The 20,105-nt window shown below is 34.0% G+C and overlaps 3 protein-coding genes across 12 annotated transcripts; 2 read left to right on the top strand and 1 right to left on the bottom strand.

The window, feature by feature from the left end:
* The first annotated feature begins 3,117 nt into the window (after positions 1 to 3,117).
* On the top strand, positions 3,118 to 4,835 carry LOC7495734 (molybdate transporter 1). The gene has a single exon (XM_002309546.4). The coding sequence runs from the start codon at positions 3,154 to 3,156 to the stop codon at positions 4,564 to 4,566; it is 1,413 nt and encodes a 470-aa protein (XP_002309582.4). The 5' UTR covers positions 3,118 to 3,153; the 3' UTR covers positions 4,567 to 4,835.
* A 3,469-nt stretch (positions 4,836 to 8,304) lies between these two features.
* LOC7471556 (uncharacterized) lies at positions 8,305 to 17,244 on the top strand. 10 transcript variants are annotated; one of them, XM_052453744.1, is made up of 11 exons: positions 8,305 to 8,463; positions 8,576 to 8,655; positions 9,035 to 9,306; positions 9,644 to 10,304; positions 10,780 to 10,979; positions 11,072 to 11,316; positions 12,071 to 12,976; positions 13,227 to 13,296; positions 13,401 to 13,521; positions 15,146 to 15,198; positions 16,006 to 17,244. In XM_052453744.1, exons 2-7 carry the CDS (start codon positions 8,635 to 8,637, stop codon positions 12,763 to 12,765), a joined length of 2,094 nt encoding a protein of 697 aa, XP_052309704.1. In that variant the 5' UTR covers positions 8,305 to 8,463; positions 8,576 to 8,634; the 3' UTR covers positions 12,766 to 12,976; positions 13,227 to 13,296; positions 13,401 to 13,521; positions 15,146 to 15,198; positions 16,006 to 17,244. The 10 variants fall into 10 exon arrangements, with proteins under 10 accessions (XP_052309704.1, XP_024459857.2, XP_024459855.2 ...); XM_024604089.2 differs by lacking the exon at positions 16,006 to 17,244 and having other exon boundaries at positions 12,071 to 12,664; positions 12,815 to 12,976; positions 15,146 to 15,394; XM_024604087.2 differs by lacking the exon at positions 16,006 to 17,244 and having other exon boundaries at positions 12,071 to 12,726; positions 12,815 to 12,976; positions 15,146 to 15,394.
* LOC7495733 (leucine-rich repeat extensin-like protein 3) lies at positions 16,721 to 18,785 on the bottom strand. Its single transcript, XM_002308594.4, has one exon. It carries the CDS (start codon positions 18,783 to 18,785, stop codon positions 17,130 to 17,132), a length of 1,656 nt encoding a protein of 551 aa, XP_002308630.4. The 3' UTR covers positions 16,721 to 17,129.
* Between the last annotated feature and the right edge of the window lie 1,320 nt (positions 18,786 to 20,105).

The raw sequence follows: 20,105 nt of genomic DNA, 5'->3' as shown, positions 1-20,105 counted from the left end.
ATCACTAATAGTGTGTTTCCCCGCGCTACGCTACGAGATGGAGCATTTTGTTTTCTCAATGCAAAAAAGTTGTTGTCATTGTTAAAGTTTACATGTGTATTCAATAAAACAAATCAAAAATTATATATTCTAATAAATAATAATAAATATATTTGCCCCAATCAAAGATCGAGTCGGGAAGCTGAGATATACATGTTATTTCTTAGAAAAAATAGGTTGAATATTTGTTTTAGTTTGAAATTAGATCCCTAAAGTTGTAATTGGTTTGAATCAATAAAATAAGATTTTATTTTTCCAAATCAAGCATCAACTCAAAAATACAGGAAAAAAAAAAGAAGGAAGAAGAAGAAATAGGTCAAGTGTTGTTGGGCTTGACAAGCCAAACTCGCACATCTGGCCCATTTTGAGAAAGGCATATGCGCGAGCCAACAAAGGTAAGCTCGCCCTCCCATATCCTTAATTTTTTTATTTGAAAATGGGGCGGATGACATGTCATCCAGCCTAAAAATCTTTGAAAAACAATAAAGTCAGGCAATGTGTTGCTTGTTTTCCCCTTATTTCAGCAATAATGGTGGTCGAAAAATTAAGGTTTATGGTTTTTTGACCTAGAAACTCATTTTTTAATCCCTTTTTTTTTTTTTACCAAAAACACCTTTTACACATTGATAAACCCATATATGACCTCAAATAACTCAAAAATCAATCCATAAACCAAAAATCAACCCACAATAATTTTTTAAAAAACTTAGAACTATCATTTTAGTCGATGAGAAAGGCGAAAGAACATCTAGGTGAGACTCCCCTCATAGAATGGAGCCCATTGATACCAATATTGATCATTTTCATGGGTTAAATTGGTGTAAATCGAGACTTTCTCTCTCTACCGTTAAAATCTGGTGACTTTTTCTCTTTCTTTCAAACCAAAGACTAAGATTTAAGAAAAACAAAGTTTTGCACCACAATTGAAAATTTAAAATATTAAAGGAATGAAAAGTTATAATTTAAAAAGTAAGAAGAGCAAAGTGATTTTTTTAACTGGGTCAGCGAGTCAATTCGAGATTTTAACCAGGTTAACATATTTTTTTTCTTCTTTAATACGAATCAATTTATACCCTAGGTTAGTCGAGTCCTGGATCGACCCGACAGGCTAAGCCGGGTTTCACAACAACGGTCCTTATATTATTTTGACCATTATAATTCTTAGCTTAATATGTTGCTCGATTAAACAAATAACAAATTATGGTTATTTTAAGACATGTGATAACAAAGCTAACAGGAATATTAAAATAATCGTGATTTATTAATTATTTAACTGAGATATATTGATATAGTTAATAAACATAATAAATCAAAAAATATATATATGAATAGATTAAATCAAATTAATATAGTAAAAGGATAATTTGATAAATTCTAGAAAAGAAATCAAATGAATATACAATGTCTGATCAGTCATGGATGACCCATGCTTTAACCCGATCTCAAAACATCTCAAAATGCTCTAAATCTTGCTACTAAAGAAACGTTCATTAAAGTAAGCTGCTTTCAAGGGAATTAGTGATTCTTTATTAATAATATTTTTTTAAAGTATTTTTAATTTAAAAATATATTAAAATATTTCAAGGAAATTAATAAATTGATTAGACGGGTATTCTTCAAGGAATTCCATCAATGTCAGAGAAAAAGAGGTGGTCCTGGCTGGGGAGGGTTTTATCTGCGAGAACGAATCAACCAAGTTTTATATTCGATAGATGTATGGTGACTGCACTTCTGTGATTTTTTTAAGCAGACATTAAATATATTAAAAATCATCAAAGATATCATCAATTTTACATTCAAATTATTTTTATATCTATTTTATTAATAAACTATTCTAATTTTTTAATTAAAATATTTTGTTAGAATTATTTAGCAAAAATGATGTCCTTTTATGGTATAATTTGGATGGAATTATAGATTAAAAGCCTTTAGACTATATGAGAGTCCTTAATTAATTTTTTAAAATTAATATAAAACCTCAAGTACTAAATTAGAGTTTCCAGGTATTCATTATAGATGAACAAGCAGTCAATCAAAAAATTTAATCAAGCCAAACAGTTAACCAATTTATGTATAATTTCATATTTATCAATTTTAACCTAGATAAATTTTTAGAATCATTTATGTTTTTTTATCGATCATTTTAAATTTAAGATTTGACTGAACCGAGACTTGGACTGGTTCAAGATTAGGATAAAATAAATAAAGATTTATCAATCAAATCGATTTAGATAAAATCCGCTAAAAATTTTGTTGATTTTTTAAATATTTTTCACTAAAATAATATCATTTTAATTCTTTTAAAAAATTAAATTACTTCAGAGTAACCTTTCAGCTTATGATTTGAATATTATCCCGCAGTTTTAAAACTATAGGAGCTGTAACACAGATCAGTTCCATCAAACCAAGTGTAACCAAAACCTCATAGCCCACAACCTCCAGCGTTGATGGCAGCTCGACCAGCATCTTATGAGATCATTTGGGTAGACTCATTTTTGCAAATCTTCTAAACCAGGTGCTGTGTTGCTTTCAAATCCAACATGCTAACTAGATGGGAATACGAAGAAAATACCAACGAATTCGCAGCATTCTAGCTAAGTTACATCTTTTTCTCTTTTTCCTATTTTTCAATTTGATTCTAATTTTACGTCAGGGGACACAAGATAATTGTCACGTCATCATTTTTCTAGAATTTGTCGCTAGAGTACAATACTAGATGAAGAAATAAGAGTCGGTAAACTCAGCCATGCACTGTGTATAAAATATTATATTTATTGATTTTTTTATGAATTTATTCTTAATTTTATTTTCAGACCTGGTGCCATTTATCAACTTAATCAATAGAGGTCCATCGTGGAGGGTTTATAATCGCTTTTAATTTACAGTGGAGGGCTTAATTTGGAACAATATATTATAGAGGGATCAATTTGACTAGAGGTGAAAATAAGAGGAGGAGACAAGGAGGGAAGATGCCTTTAAGTCACTACTAGCGGCATATTTCTCTCACTTTTTAACGGCCAATCAAGATGCGAAAGGTCGCTGTTGCATTTCCTGTATTTGACTTTCTTTACAGTTCAGCTTTACTAGTATAGCCTATAAAACAGCACATTAGAGATGATCACTGCAGCCTTGCAATTACAAACAATGGAGTCCTCCGCCAACCAAATACCTCTTCAAGACATCCAAGCTCAAGCACCCAGATCAAGGTTTCTATCGAATGTAGTCGACAAAGTGAGAGACAACCTTGTCTTTCGATCCAAAATATGGGCAGAGCTTAATGGTGCCATGGGGGATTTAGGTACGTACATACCAATAGTACTGGCCTTAACATTATCCGTTGATCTTAATTTAGGGACAACATTAATATTCACTGGCATATACAACATTCTTACTGGGGCAATCTATGGCGTGCCAATGCCAGTCCAGCCAATGAAATCGATAGCTGCTGTGGCTATATCAAATAGTGCAGAATTTGGCGTGCCCGAAATCATGGCAGCAGGAATATGTACTGGTGGGATTTTGTTACTTTTAGGTGTCACGGGTCTGATGCAGCTTGTTTATAAGCTAATCCCACTACCCGTTGTTAGAGGAATTCAGCTTTCACAAGGGTTATCTTTTGCCATGACTGCGGTCAAGTATATCAGGAAAGTACAAGATTTTTCCAAGTCAAAGTCTGGTGGTGATAGGCATTGGTTAGGTGTAGATGGTTTGGTTCTGGCTATTGTTTGTGCTTGTTTTGTTATTGTTGTTAACGGTGCTGGTGAGGAGGGTAATACTGAAAGAGATGGCGATGACATTAATTTGGATGGTAGAGATCAAAGGCCTAAGAGGAGGGGACCGCGGCAGATTGTAGCCTCACTGCCTTCTGCTTTTATGGTTTTCTTGTTGGGTGTGATTTTGGCATTTATAAGAAGGCCTGGAGTGGTGCGGGGTTTTAAGTTTGGACCATCTTCAATTGAAGTTGTGAAGATTTCTAAGCATGCTTGGAAACAGGGGTTTATCAAGGGTACAATTCCCCAGCTCCCTCTATCAGTTCTAAATTCTGTTATTGCTGTGTGCAAGTTGTCATCCGATCTGTTTCCGGGAAAGGATTTCTCGGCCTCCTCCGTTTCGGTATCTGTAGGACTGATGAACATAGTGGGGTGTTGGTTCGGCGCCATGCCATGCTGCCATGGTGCAGGTGGACTGGCTGGGCAGTACAAGTTTGGCGGCAGGAGTGGAGGGTGTGTGGCACTTCTCGGGGCAGCAAAAATGCTACTGGGTTTGGTTTTAGGTAGTTCTTTAGTCATGGTTTTGAAACAATTTCCTGTTGGGGTCTTGGGGGTGTTGCTGTTATTTGCTGGAATTGAGTTGGCTTTGGCTTCAAGGGACATGAACACAAAGGAGGAATCCTTTGTGATGCTTATATGCGCTGCGGTTTCACTGGTGGGTTCAAGCGCATCACTTGGCTTTGTTTGTGGAACGATTGTGCATGTGCTTCTTCATTTGAGAAACTGGCGAAAAGAGCAGCCATGTCCTGCTGTATAGATGCTTGTAACTCAGTGTTCCAGACTCTGCAGTTTTCATATTGTACTCCTCTCCCTAATTTGAAATGCTCTTGTTCGTGCCTGAACTGAACCTCTTGGAGCAGGCAACTAGTTAGAATCTTTCATTAAGTTCAGTGCCTCCATTGAAAAGGGTGACGATATTCTCTTCTCCATCCTTCAGTTTTAATATATTGATATCAAATTGTAATGCGCAGTAGGCAGTAGCGTATACTCCAAAATTATGCTGATTTGACTTATCTTTACGAGTCAGATGATCCTCCCTCCCACCTTCAGTGGTTCGCTCTCTTCTCTGATACTGAACATCACCGGAAAATCCAAAATATCCTTCAAAGTTACCAAAATTATAAAAAAAAACCCACTTGAATAACAAAATATGAGAGCATGCATGATGTCATTTCCACAGTACACCCTCTTTTAGTTATTGTTACTGGCACACTTGCCCTTGCCTTCCTGTAATGATGCTAGTTAGTGCATTGATAGCTAATCATTCAGTTTTATAATTTATATAAATTTATATTTTATTTTATGGTGTTATTCAAGACTTGTAATTTATATTTTATAAATTAACTTAGATTAATTAGTTTTTTTTAATGATTTTTTTAATTTTATTTTTTAATGTCAGGTTGATTGAGAATTAGATTTAATAATTTTTTTATTTGTTTTTTATAGATTTATCAAAATCTTATGAACTAAAAAATAAATTTGACAGGTTAATCTGAGTTAATTTAAATTAATCTAATATATTATCATTTTAATATTTTTAAAAATATATAATCTTGAATTTTTTAAGTTAAATTATATTTTTATTTGTTATATGAGTTCTCTTTAAACCTACTAAGTGAACCACATTATATCAAATAAATTTTTATATAAATTAAATTTTTATTATTAAAAGCACATTAACAATAATTGATATTTTTTTTTACATCCAAAAGAATTTGATCCAATTATACCACTGATAATATTATAGTTCAGGATGAAAGTTTCAAGGAGAGGAGTTAAATAATCATATTCAATTATCTTAGCATTGACTGCAAACAAAAATGTGCATAAACAAATAAATTTTTTAATTATTTTTTGAATAAATGATTCAATTTATTTTTATATAACTTAAGTCTTTGATATGCTTTTATATTTCTAAATATATTTATTATATTCTTATAAAATAGTCAATTTTTTTAATATGTTTTTATCTCAAGTTTTTCTATCCAAATTGATATGATTATACTTTTTATACCGAAAATATCTTGGAATTATATAAGAATATAATTTTAATTATTACTTATTTTAATAAACTATAGCAAGACTTGTAGTTTCAATCCTTAGGATACAGGATAATGATTGTTCATGGGTCTTTTTCGAGATAGTGACTACAGAAAGTTTTCACTTTCATTACACAGATGATAATAAATCACCTGTCAGTTTATGACGGCAAAATAGAGCCACAAAATGACCTAAAATTTATCCATCAATGACACGATGGTATTCAAGCCACTATATAAGATATTTGATTCCCGCTTCATCACGGGCTGATATTTTTTTTCAATCAAAAAATTAAATATATAGGTATTTGCAATATGTTGTTTTACATAAATAATATCATATGTAAATTAAAAAATTTATACACACATCTAATTAAATAAATTAATAATTATTTATATTAATAAATAGAAAAAAATCATTAACAATAACTAAATATGTATATATAAGTTAGAAGACGGATGTAAATCAAGATATATTTAATATCGTAATATGGTTCATTCATCCAATTATATTCAATAAATTTGTTTATTAAACTTATTTTTTTTATTTAATCAAATGATAATAGAAAAAAATACACACATAAAATCATATGAAAAAAATACATCACAAAGTTTCTCTTATTAGAAATATTATCTAAAAATAAATATTGTTCATCTTTAAAAATAAAATTCAATTATATAAAACATAAAAAAATATAAATGAATTAGAATAATCTCTTCAAAAATTAAACACATATAAAAATATTTTACAAAAAATCACAATTTAAAAAAAAAACTAAATACAAAAAATTAAAAATCAAAGAAAAGGGAGATTAATTTCAATATAAATTGAAAGGTTATTTAAAAAACAACATGATTTTTTTAAATAGACAAAATTAAAAAAACAAAAAAAAGAGGCCAGGCTAGCGCTTGATCAATTTAGAAATGGCATGTTCTTTTAAAAACAAAATCAATTGTGGAGGAAGACATGTCGTCCGCCCCAATACTTTTTTAAAAAAAAATTCAAGCCAACGTGTCGCCTGATATTTTCTAGATTACGATTATTGTGGTGGCTAAAAAAACAAGGTTTATACTTTTTTATCCCAAATTATTTCATCCCGAATTTGAACAAAAACACCTAGAAAGGAATCTAAACACATTGAAAACCCATAAACGCCCTTAAAAAACAAAAACAAAAACATAAAAATATAAAATTAACCTGAAACAAAAACTCTTCTTGAGCTTAGACCTGGTTTTTAAAGCAATTTCAAAATGAAAAAACACATAAGTTGAACTCCTCTCACTAAATGAAATATTTTGACACCAGGATCAACTATTTTGGTGGCTTAAAATCGGTGTTAACATCAATTTTCTCTCTTTACCGTCAGAATCCGATGTTCTCTTTCTTTTATCTCAAACCATGGACTGAAAAATAAAATTGAAAAACTATTGAGTGATCAAACATGTATAATTTGTAAAGTTTGAGAATTAAAGAAAACCTTTTGTGATAATTTTAAAAGCATCACCTGTTGTGGTATTTTTTTTACTTTTATTTTTTATCTTTCAATTATATCCTTAATTAATAAATTTGATTTAATTATTCTTTAATTGTGCCCAAAAGGATGTAATTGTTCAAAGTAAAATTTTAATAACCAAAATAAAAAAAAATAAAATTTTTGAATAATAAATCTACCATAAAATATGAGAAGATGAATAGTGCACACATGCACCGTATTTACACCACATCGTTTAGAGTTTTTGTAATTTATCCCTTTACAATCTTTTTTCTAAACAGTGCAAAATGTTAGCACAGAGGAAAAAAATATTAATAACAAAAGGAAAAGTGTGTTGCTGGCATATGCTCATGTTTCAATTCAATGTGTTGTTTAGAAACACGACTGTATTTTCTAAAATTTTTATTTTATTTTTTTAATAGGTTTAATGATTTGATGTAAAAAATAATTTTAAAAAATAAAAAATATATATTATTTTAATATATTATTTAAAAAAAACAATCACTACTAAATTTCAAAACATTTCTAAATTGAATGAATATTCATTTAATTAATTTGATGGATTAATATATGATCTGATTAAAATTTAGTTTGATTTAAAAAAAAATCTTGAAATGATATTATTTTAAATTAATATAAATTAACTCATTTAATTTATAAATCATGTCATGTGCCGGATGAAGATTAATAACTTATTGTATTTTTATGATATAAAACGATAATATATATTTTTATTTGTATCACACCATGACATGCACAAACTTCTACAACAAAGTGTTGATTAAGTGCTTGATGTTATGTGAATTTCGTACGTTGGACAAATCTAAATAGATGAGATTGTTGTCCAAGATAGAACAAAACAAAACAAGTATTTGAAGTCGTCTCAACCCTGACGTATAGACGGCTCGTCTTTCGTCTTCCTCCTTTTTTTTTGGCTTCATGAACATGCCATGCATACGAGTGAACATCATGTCGTTTGCTGACATCTTGTTCAATCATTTCAAAAGCTTTCACTGTACAAAGTACAAACACTAATAGAGAGAGAGAGCGAGAGAGAGAGGAAGAGATTCAGAGGAGGAGGGAGAGCTCCTGGAATTGTAAGGAAAACCAAGGCTTTGAGAGGTAATTTGCTTTACTATCTCACTTCCTCTTCCAATTCTGCTTTCTGGGTCTTTCAAGTTCCTCTTTTTAGTGCTTCTCTTATCTTAAAGCAATGGACTTTATCCATTTGCAGAGACATAATAGATTAACAGTGAGCTAAAGCTTAGTTTCATTTCAAGCTTTAAAAAGAGCATGAAGGGCCATGAACCAAAGGTGATTTTGACTACACCTTTGATTTTTCTGTATTTGTTTTCACTCTAATTCTCATTTGTTGATTTGTATTTTGTTTATTCAATGAAAATAGTGTACTTAACTCCATGCACGTGTAATCTTAATCCTTCATTAGACTGCTTATGTAATCTGATAATGATTCTTGCTTTTGTAGTGGGGTTAGGTCCTTCTTGTTGCTTTTGATCAATACAATAACTTCTTTTATAGAAAAAAGAAGAAAAATAAATATTTTTCATTGCAAAGTGTTTGTGAGAATGTGAAAGAAAAGGGCTGTACAGTGTGTAATGATCCTTGAATTGGATTTACTGCAACGTAATGTGTTTTTTTTTTTTTTCTTTTTTTGGGGGTCTTAAATTGACAGATGCCAAGAATGGAGGACATTCTTAGTCTTCCAGTACAAGATCCTCCTTGTGCAGAGTTTTCTGCTGCTCATATAAAGTGGGAGAAAGTAGAAGGTGGTCGACAAGGTGGCGATGATATTGCCCTAATCCCTTTTGCTAGAGTGGATGATTTTGTAAAAGGAGAATCTTCAAATGCAGAATGTCCTGCTAGCTTTCGAATTGAGTCTAGAAGGAAGAGATCTGAAGGGAGCATCAGCAAACCAAGGGTCGATGGCTATCTTGAATATACACTGTATGTTCATAAATTCGTGCAGTGCTATACAAGGCACCTTCTTCTTTTTTGGGTTTTATGACGAATGAATTATGAACGCCAGTGTGTAAATGATTGTTCTTGGTTTTTGTTCTCTGAAATGTGCTCTCTGCCAAGAGCTCCTTAAAGGATGGCTCTTTTTGTCTGTTTTAAAGGTGAATGTTTTGCAAAATGAATGTTTATTTACCACTAAATGGACAAACATTCAAAGAGAATATTTTAAATGATAAAAGTTAATTATGTCACTGGGAATTGATGCATGTCTTGAAGATCCCTTGTAGTTTAATCCAAGTAATGCATTATGAAAGTTATCTTTCAGATATTGGTGTTCATATGGTCCTGAAGATTATCGAGATAGTGAGTCCACTATGGGGGATGGTTCTCACACCAAACCTGCGACTGGGAAGGGAAGCAGACCCGGGAGGCGTCACATGATGAGAGGTTGCCTTTGCCATTTCACTGTAAAACGCTTATACACTCGCCCCTTCCTTGCTCTTATCATATATAATCAGAGAAAACATGTAGATAAAACAGGGGCCCCATGTCATGGGATACTTGATGTGGATGCTGTGGGGACAAGAGCTATGTATGCTCCAAGGATTTCAGAAGAATTGCGCCAGAAAGTGATGTCGTTGCTATATATTGGAATATCTTTGGACAATATAATCCAGCATCATGCAGAGGTGGTGCAGGGGCATGGTGGCCCCCTCAACCGAGATGATTTGCTCACTCGGAATGATGTTCGCAACATGGAGAGGATTGTTCGTAATTCATCTTACAAATTGCATGCAGATGATGAATTCAGTGTAAAGATGTGGGTGCAGCGCCACCAGAAGCATGTTTTTTTCTTCCAAGATATGTCAAGCACAGAACCTTTTATTCTGGGGATACAGACAGATTGGCAGCTGCAGCAGATGATCCGTTATGGACATAGTGGTTCGGTAGCTTCTCATTCTACATTTGGCTTGAAGAAACTTAAGGTAATTTGTTCATTTAAGAACTCTTTGATTCTTCATGGTCATGTGTGAAGCCGCTGGCATGCAAAAATTTCAAGGATTCAGAAATTTTCTTCGTAAATATTGGTGGTTGACACATTTTAGTATCAAATATCTTATGATTGCAAAATTTTGAATCATTCGAGGCTTGGGCTTGCAACCAAAATCCAGTCTTGAGAGCAGCAATTTTATGTAAAAATCTTAAAGCTCTAAGTCTCCAAATTCTTCCTTCCAAGACCACAATTCAAGCACAATTGTTCAAGGGCCTTTATTTTATACTTGTGACCTTCAAATTCATCAACATAGTGTGGATTAGATCATTTAAATGGACCAAACATCATGATTAGAAATTATTTGGGCTAAAAGTTGAGGAAGAATTGAATTGCTATACTGTGGAATATGAAAAGGTGTTATAGGTATTAATTCAATAGCAATTCAATGGTAATCTTCTCCATTGCAGTATCCCCTGTGTACTTTACTGGTTTTTGACTCGTCTCAAAATGCAATTCCGGTTGCTTGGATCGTTGCCTCCTCATTTGTTACTCAAGATATCCACAAATGGATTGGCTCTTTGGCTGAAAGAATCCGAAGCAAGGACCCGAGATGGAGGCCTAATGCCTTTTTAGTGGATGATCCTTCTTTTGATATTTCTTTCATAAGGTAAATTTTTTTGGCAGGGACTGTCAATTTCTTCTACTTGACTCTAACTTTCAATGGGGAATCTAAATTCCTTCGTGGTTTTTTAATTGCAGAGAGGCTTTCCAATGCCGGTTCCTATTATGTGCCTGGCATGTTCGCCGTGCTTGGATGAGAAGTCTTTTAAAGAAATGCTGCAACATTGATGTCCAGCGAGAGATGTTTAAGCACTTGGGTTGGATTTTGTATTCTACAAGAAGTGGGCCAAATGCTGATAATGCAGTTGAAGAGTTCATGCAAGTATATGTTGACCAATGTATCTTTATGGATTATTTCAAGAGGAGATGGTTGCCATTTATAGGTATATGTTTCTCTTATGCATTATTCTACTTGTCTGAGAATAAAAGCCTTCTCCTTGTTTCTTGGAGGAATCTTTATAATGTAATTTTTTTTGCTATATTATATTTCAACCATCTAATTTCACATATAAACATGCATTGTTGAAATAGGATATTATTTATTCCTAACTTTGATCTCATAATAATTTCTGTAATGAAATAGGGATTTTCTTTATTTATTCATTTGGTGCTAAAAAATGGTAGGCAGTTACATGTAGAAAAAAGGAATATTGGAAAGAAAGATTTTTAACCATGATTGAAATAACAGCTGCATATTGAAGAACAACACAGAACATTGTTCTTATGTAAGTCTTCCAAATGTGACATGTTATTCATATGACATCTTATGATGTAGTTATTAATAAATTCTAACTTGGTTCACAAATGATAGCTAGTTTGACTAAATTATTCATTATGTATGAGTGGGGATATAATAGAAGAAAAAAGTGGAAGATTTAGAAATAACATGTATATTAGCAAACAGCTAGTATACAATGACCTTGATGTAAAACATCAGCTATTAAAATATGCAAATAACGAAGAAGTGATAACTTCTGCACTGATTCATTCTATAACAGCGTCATGTTCATTGTCATTCAGCTCCTCCATATAGCTACTGAAGATGAAATTAAAAGCCTGTATTATTCATTCAAAACAATTCATAGCTGTAACTTTTAATATTAGATGCTTGTTTTAACCTGCCTTCTTGTGTTGCAGAGTTGTGGATTAATAGCATAAGGTCTCTCCCTGTAGCCAGTACGGAGCCCCTGGCTGCAATTGAATCCTACCACTTAAGGTTGAAATCCAAGCTTTTCGATCAGCAATATGCTAATTCCTATACAAGAATTGACTGGTTGATCCACACTTTGACAACTGAATTCCACTCCTTATATTGGTTAGATCAATACAGTGCAGAGACTGGGTATTTCACAAATATAAGGGACAAGTCTTTCTTAACTAATGCTTGGTATCAGGCCCTGCTCATCCCTGATGTCGATGTGATATTGGATGAACAAAATCTACAGCTTGCAAAAGTCATCTCCCAGACCAATAGAAGTCTGGCATATACAATTTGGAACCCTGGTTCTGAGTTCGCCCTCTGTGACTGTCCCTGGTCAAGACAGGGAAATCTCTGTAAGCATGTCATCAAGGTGGCAATTTTATGTAAAAATCGACAGGTTGCAAGGCCATTATTGGCATCTCAAGTTTATCGCCAGGCCTTGCTTACCCTTCTGCAGAACCCCCCCGATGATCCTCTGGTTCTTGAGCATGCGATTTTGCGTGTTAGCCGCTTGCAACAGGATATCAAAGGTTTGGAAGACTTGTCTAATAATGGGTTACTCCAGCCATCACCACCTGAAATGAACACTCAAGTAGGAGATAGTCTTCTGCTTTTCCCACACCTTCATTGATTGAGCTACTAGAAAGGTGATAGAGCACTTTTTTTTTCTTTTTTTCCAGCTTGAAAGCTTTTCCATTTGGCCAAGGTTTTGAATGAGAACATGAAGTTATGTCCTTTGATCTGCTGGCAAGCTAACTTCAGAACAAGTCAGAACTTGCACCAGCTTGCTTTGACGAGTTCAAAACTTGCATTCATGAAACACAGGGTTTTTGCCTGTGAAGGTACATTTTATTTCCTTCAATACTAATCATTGAACATTCTTAGTATATTACTTTGATAGCCAGGGAAGAAAAAAAGAAACCGAAAACAATAGGAAAAGAGAAATAGCTATGTTAATTCAGATTTTGTTGAGTTCAGCTGTTGAACCTGTTCATTGTTCTGTCTTGATGAGTTTGGCCCCTGAATAATTCTTTGTTTATGAATTTGTTTGTTTTCCCGTCAAGCTAACATTTTTTTCTCTCTCTGCTTTAGGGAATGTATTATGTGGGATCCATGGTTGCCTGGTTTTAGTGTTGGATATTTACCTGTGAGTTGGCAGAAGGTAATAGCTCTACAGGCATATTCATATGATGCATGATGTCTTAGTTTTCTGTCTTGATAACATTTTTTTGTCTCTCGTTGTTTCTAACTGCATTTGTCTCACAGATGGCCTGTGTTGACGCCCTGTTTCATGGTTTGATATAAGCAAATCTTGCCAGAAAACGTCAGTCTTTGTTCATCTCCATTGAAGTGGCCAAGCAAAATAAAGTGGAGTCATCTTTAGCTAGTAAGTTCTATGTGTGTGTATGATTGTAGAGTAATTTTTCTTTTTTATTCTGCATAATCGATAGGTTCTAGAAGAAGGAAAATCAAGGGAGATACAAATTCTTCAATAATTAATAAATTGGGTGTTTCTCCCCCTTTTCATTTTCATACATAAAAAATGAACAGGAAAAGCAGAACCTTAAGAGACAAATATGGACAAAAGTTTTTAATGTGGATGCCGTTACCAAAAGATGTTTCAAAAAAATTATTATCTCGGTAGAAAGTTGCTTTTCAAAGTGTTTTTCGCTTGAAAATACATCAAAATAAAGTTTTTTTTTAAATAAAATATTTTTAATATCAGCACATTAAAACAATCCAAAAATACAAAAATTAATAATAATTTGAAGCTAAAAAAAAGTCAAAAACCACGGTCCAACCACGATCCCAATCACCCTCTTCATCTTGAAAACAAATCTAACGGCTTTTTTAAAGTGAGAAGGTGCTAGATTTTTAGTTGGTATTGTATCATTTGGCTTGCACTATGTTGTGTGTCCGATCAAATTTTTTTTAATTTAAAAAAAAATTTAGGCATTGCTAATGTTTTTTTCTAGTAAAAAATAAAATAAAACAGTGTGAGAATTGATTCAATGTGACTCGATCACTTTGACGGGTCTAAAGGCAACCCGAATGACAGATAAAAACGTAGTTTGATCCAAAATAAATATTTAAGATGAGATTTTTTAATAAACAATGAGATGAATTTCCAATAAACTCAATGTTAAATGATGAAATTAAAAAAAAAATCAATTCAAAAAAATAACCTAAGCCAACCTGGGTTATCCTGTCAAACCCGTGACCCGAGTAATGAGATCGGAATAACTCAATGGAAAGCAAATTAAAACAAATTATGAAGCTTAATTTTCAATCAACCCAATTGAAAAAAAATCGATTAAAAAAATACAAAAAACAATTCGAGTCAACCAGGATTAACCTGAGTTATGAGATGGAGATAATCTCATAGAAAGAAGACTGAAATAGATCACGAAGTCTAATTCTCAATCAACTCAATGTTGAAGAATGAAATTGAGAAGAAAGAAAAGTCAATCAGAAAAAAAAAAAATACTCGAGTCAATCGAGTTAACCTGTCAAACCCGTGGTTCAAGTCATAAGTTCAAGATAATCTTATAAAAGTAAATTGAAAAAAGTACGAAGTCCAATTCCCAATAAATTTAATGTTGAAGAATGGAATTGAAATTAAAAAAAAAACATATATTAAAAAGAAAATTTAAAAAACATTATTCCGGTTAATAGTGTAATGCGGTATGGTAAAACACCCTCCTTCTTTAGTCCTTTAGTTTTTTTGTTAATGGGATTAATTTTGGGAGAGCACATTCTACTTGCCAAAAAAATGGGTAAAAGTCATGGTATTGTTTTCATGACTGGGCAACTAGGGAACAAGATTTTCTGTTGGTGTAATGCATTAAAATCATAAATGGCTCTTCAAGTGTAATAAGATGGACATAGATGAAGTTACCAGGCATCAGGATCTTATTTCAATATTTCTTAGTATGGATCATTTATTCTTTCAGTCTTTCCTGCTTCAGATTCAGACCCAGATATAAAAAGAAATAATTTTGTTTCTCCAGGAGGTGTTACCCCCAGGATCATGTGCTGACGTGGATAAGAAGTCTAATCTTAGGTGATATCCTTAATTAACTGTTAGTTCAACTGTATATTTTCTCGTGACATGTTGCTTTTTAGGAAGGCCACATGAACTACAAATCTAGTGTACACTTTATTCTCTATTCAAATTGATCCTTGTAATTTCCAGATTCCTTGAAACAACAAGGTGCTTGCAAAAAAGTAACGACAGAATGCAAGTCAGGTTTTTGCGAGGACTTCCTTTGTAGTTTCTCTATTTCACTGCACAAATTATCGTTGGAGCAGAACTGTTGTCTTATCTGGCAACCATGTCATTATTTGAAAAACTGCTTCATGTTGGTGCCATGGAGATTTAAAGGTGGTCTAAGATGTTGTGGCTGTAAAGTAAGTCAGGTTATTTCTAGGACTAACAATTTAGTTTCTCTATTTCACTGCACAAATTATCGTTGTAGCATAGCTGTTACCTTGTCTGGCAACCATGTCATTGCTTGAAAAACTGCTTCATGTTGATGTCATGGAAATTTAAGCTGGTCTAAAATGTCGTGGCTAAAGCTTGCTCAACCTTCAAAGACCCCACTTTAGATCATGAGTTGTAAATGCGAACAGTAACAACACGGGACAGTTACTAGATTAGGGCCATTGCTTCTTGTGTTATATTACCCGGGCAGGTGTTTCATTAATTGTCTTGCTATAACATAGTAAGCATGGAAGACCAGTAGGCAGATTAGAGAGTAAGTTTTTAAAGTTAACGTGATGAATGTGTTGGCCACGGACGATAGATACCTTTCTCATCTTTCCAGATTTTCATATGAAGGGTCTCACATGTATATCTTGTGATAATTAGATGAAAAGATCTTATCATGGGTAGCTCGATGAGTTATTGGCATGATCTCCACACCTTTAAGCGTTTTGAGCGACGAACCACCAAAAACCAAAGGCAACAGAAACTTTTGGGAAGATACAATTGTAAAACAGAGAATGCCATACGCATCATTTAAGGGGAACATCTCCTAGGTTGATGGAGAAGATATGACTGGAGCTATTGAGAAATGTATATACAGTAGGACCAAATCTGAGAAGATTTTAGTGTACCCACAGAAATCTTCCTTGGTATCATTCTTGTCAATTGTCATGTTATGGTAGTTTTTCATGGTTTTGCTTTCATCTTAGCTAATACAACTCATGTAGTATATCTAAATTTTAAGTGAAAATGTGCTCCTATAGCTAGAAACCCAAACCGCAACTTGCAAGTGATATAGCGGTGAAAATAGAAGACTCTGAGGAAGCTTTGATTATCATTGGATTAGTTTTTACGTTTCAATGAGTGAACCTGAAATCTATTACACTCATTTGATTAGCCAAATTAGCATGAAAAGATATTTGTGTGTATTATTTGACTGGAACTGAACCTGAAACTAAAAGGTGGCGACTGGCAAGGTTTTTCTTGCTCCCTTCACCATATGGTGAATCATGAATGAGTTCAGAAGTAGAGGGAAGCAGAAACCCCAGGGAGATGAGGCTGCTGTGTACTGAAAACGTAGGTGACCAGAAGCTAGAAATATAAGAACAGAATAAACAATGACATTGAAGTAGACATCAGATCTTTCCATTGGAAAGCACATATAAATAGCTAAGATGAATCTCATACATGTAATTACAATCCCTGCAAACCTACTGTTTCTCTCTACATCATTCATCTTATTAACTACTCAAAAACAAGCATGGCAATTCAATTATAAAAATATAAGGAAACTTAATCTTCTTGCACACTTCTTTTCCTTCTGTTCTTTTCTATCTCCAAATGTCTTTTAAACTTGAATTCTGCTACATGCAATTATGTGAAACAATTCTTGGATGATTGCTATAAAATGGGTCCGGTCTCATCCCCTTGTTACCAAGAATACAAGGCAAGTAATTGTGATCTTTCAGGGCTGGTGAAAGGAGAAATCTCTAAAAAGAATCATCAATTTAGTAGAGCGGTGGAGGTGGTGGAGATGCGTAAGGTATGCCACTAATAGGTGGCAATGGACCATTATACACTGGAGCTGGTGGAGGCGGTGAATTATAAACTGGTGGAGGTGGAGGCGGCAAGTATTGAACTGGAGGTGATGGTGGAGGTGGTTGCTCATGGCATGGTGGAGGTGATGGAGGTGGAGGGGGTTCTGCACATGAGGGAGGTGGTGGTGGTGAATTTGGAGGGGGTGGCGGAGGGGGTGATTGATAAATAGGACGTGGCGGAGGTGGTGGAGGTGGGTTTGGCGGGGGTGGTGGGGAGTAGAAGGGGGGAGGCGGATGTATTGGGGGTGGTGGTGGCATTGATGATGGAGGGGGTGGTGAGGGTAATGCTGATGGAGGAGCTGGTGAAGGTGGAGGTGGAGGTGGTGGTGATTGTGGTGGCGGTGGTGGGGGCGGTGGAGAAGGATCGAACTTGTGACATTTAAAAGCCTCACACTTAACTGGTCTAGACAAGAACACTTTACATTGCAATGTTGATCTCTGTTTGGGCCTGTTCCTCAAACAATTCCTGCCATCATCAAAATTTTCCAAATCCAAACACGCTGGTGGTTCACCAGTGAAGAAGTTATAAGCATAACTAAAGTTCTTCAGATGTGGAAGCAAACACACGCTACCAGGGATATTTCCTGACAGCATATTATGTGCCACATTTAGCAGTTCTAGACTCTCCATTTCTCCGATGTTGTCAGGCAAAGAACCGTAGAGTTTGTTATTACTCGCATCAAAAACTGTCACCTTCTTAAGCAATCCTATCTCCCTAGGTAAACACGAGCGCAAGCCATTGTTCATGAGAATCACTTCATTTAGGTTCTTAGACATGTTAACCAAACTTGTTGGAAAACACCCGTGGAATTTATTATTTGCAAGAACAATAACAGAAACCGGCGAGTTACCAAAATTATCAGGTAATTCAAGAGCAAACCTGTTGTGGTTTATGAATATCGCGTCGAGATCCTTGTCAAACAGTTCTTTCGGCAAATCACCTTCAAACTCATTAAATCGAAGATCAAGATACTTGAGCTTTGGAAGATCAAGAACAACGTACGGAAACCTGCCCGCAAAACGATTGTTGCTTAGATCCAGCTCGTAGAGTAGTTTTAGTTTCTTGAAAGATTTTGGTACTTTCCCACAGAATCTGTTGGAGTTAACGTGAAACAAGGCAATGTCCGTCAGGAGTCCGAGCTCTGCAACCAAGTGCCCTGCCATGTCGCCATGATTTAGATCAATCCCAGCAACGGTTTGAATCGACGAATTGTCGAGAGATGTGGCACAGAAGACACCAGTGTAGTTGCAAACGTCGGATCCCACCCAGTTGGATGTGAGGTTCAATGGGTCCGAGATGATGGCTAGTTTCCATGCTTGGAGTGCAATGTAGGCACTTCTGAGTCTAGGGTTGTCGAATTTGAGGCAAGCTGGTAACATCAGATACTCATCTTCTATATCAAGTTCCTCTCTGTAATGTAAAAGCTGTCTTTGGCTCTGCTTAATATGTATTGTTTGTAAGTCCCTAGGGCCAGCATTGCTAGAAAAAGAGTGGTGTTGGGCAGTGGTCAGGCAAATGAGAGTGAGAGTGGCAAAGAATGGAAGAATGTGAGTCTTTGCCTTCATCAGACACCAGTGAACATGTATGGATCTTTTTCTTTAATATAAAACGGGATCCTCTCTCTGTCTCTTCTAGTTTTTTCTTTGATTTCTTCAAGATTTAGAGAGACAAAGGGCAAGAGAGGTGGCAATGGAGGAAGAGATTTTGAAAGACAAAGGGCAAGAGAGGTGGCAATGGAGGAAGAGATTTTGAAGGGGGAGATTTTGCATGGATTTGAGAGTGCTTTTGAAGGCAACGGGAACAATAAACACTACTAGCTAGTCACAAGAGAAAGGCCAGTGTGAGGTATGAATGAATGAACAAGCTTCCTTCCTAGTTTTAATAACAAATTTCTTGGTGCTTCTTTCTCACGATGACTCGGCTCTATTTTCTGGCCATGACTAAAAACCCCACGAAAACTAACAGCCTAACAGGTTGGTGCTCTTACAGGTAATGGCTTTGAGGAGGTTCTTTTCTTGAAATTTGCTGTCGGTTGTTAAATATTAAGGATTCAAGGCCCACCATAGTAAATGTCTCACCTTGAAATAGTCGTCCCAAATTAAACACTGTTTTTTGGAATTAATTTTAATATTTGTACAGATTAATTTTATCTTCCATCCACTTATTAAAAGGATGGATGATTTAACTATATTTCTTCACCTAAACAATATTTTAGTTCAAATAATATGTTTGTTTATGCGGTGTAATTTGTGTTTTAAAATGCTTTTTTACTTTTAAAAAATATCAAATTCACTTTTTTTATATGGTTTTATTATGTTAATGTTAAAAATAAATAAATAAATATTATTTTTTATTGAATTTTATTTTACAAAAGTACATTTATTGTACTACTTTTACAAACTGTTTAATAATATTGTGCAACCAGCTTTCCAAGATGTTTTATGTAAAGATATTAAATTAATGTTTTTAGATATTTTAAATAATTTTAATGTATTAATATATAAAAAAATTTGAAAAAGTATTATTTTAATATATTTTTAAATAAGTAAATATTTTTCATATAATATAATGCATTAACAAACACACATTAGTCACTAACCCCATAATAGGACTTCAAACAAGCATCACATTTTTCCTTCACAACATTATCCTATCCGCATATGAACTTTGTTTCAAACCCTAAAATTGGAATCCAAACAATCATCGCATTTGTGAACAGTTTTTAATTTTTACCTATATATATATATATATATATATATATATATTCCTTTCAAGAGGGACCAAATTTAGGAGAGGGGTCGTAGGCCCTACTCTATATAGGCTCTTGAATTAGAGGGGTAGGTATATGAATTGATAGAACATAGAAGCAAGCAAGTCTTCTAGTA

The sequence above is a fragment of the Populus trichocarpa genome, chromosome 6, assembly GCF_000002775.5.
Source record: "Populus trichocarpa isolate Nisqually-1 chromosome 6, P.trichocarpa_v4.1, whole genome shotgun sequence".
In the NCBI taxonomy this organism is placed as follows: domain Eukaryota; kingdom Viridiplantae; phylum Streptophyta; class Magnoliopsida; order Malpighiales; family Salicaceae; genus Populus; species Populus trichocarpa.
The sequence above is the reverse complement of the archived record's forward strand: the minus strand, read 5'-3'. Positions and strand labels throughout refer to the sequence as shown.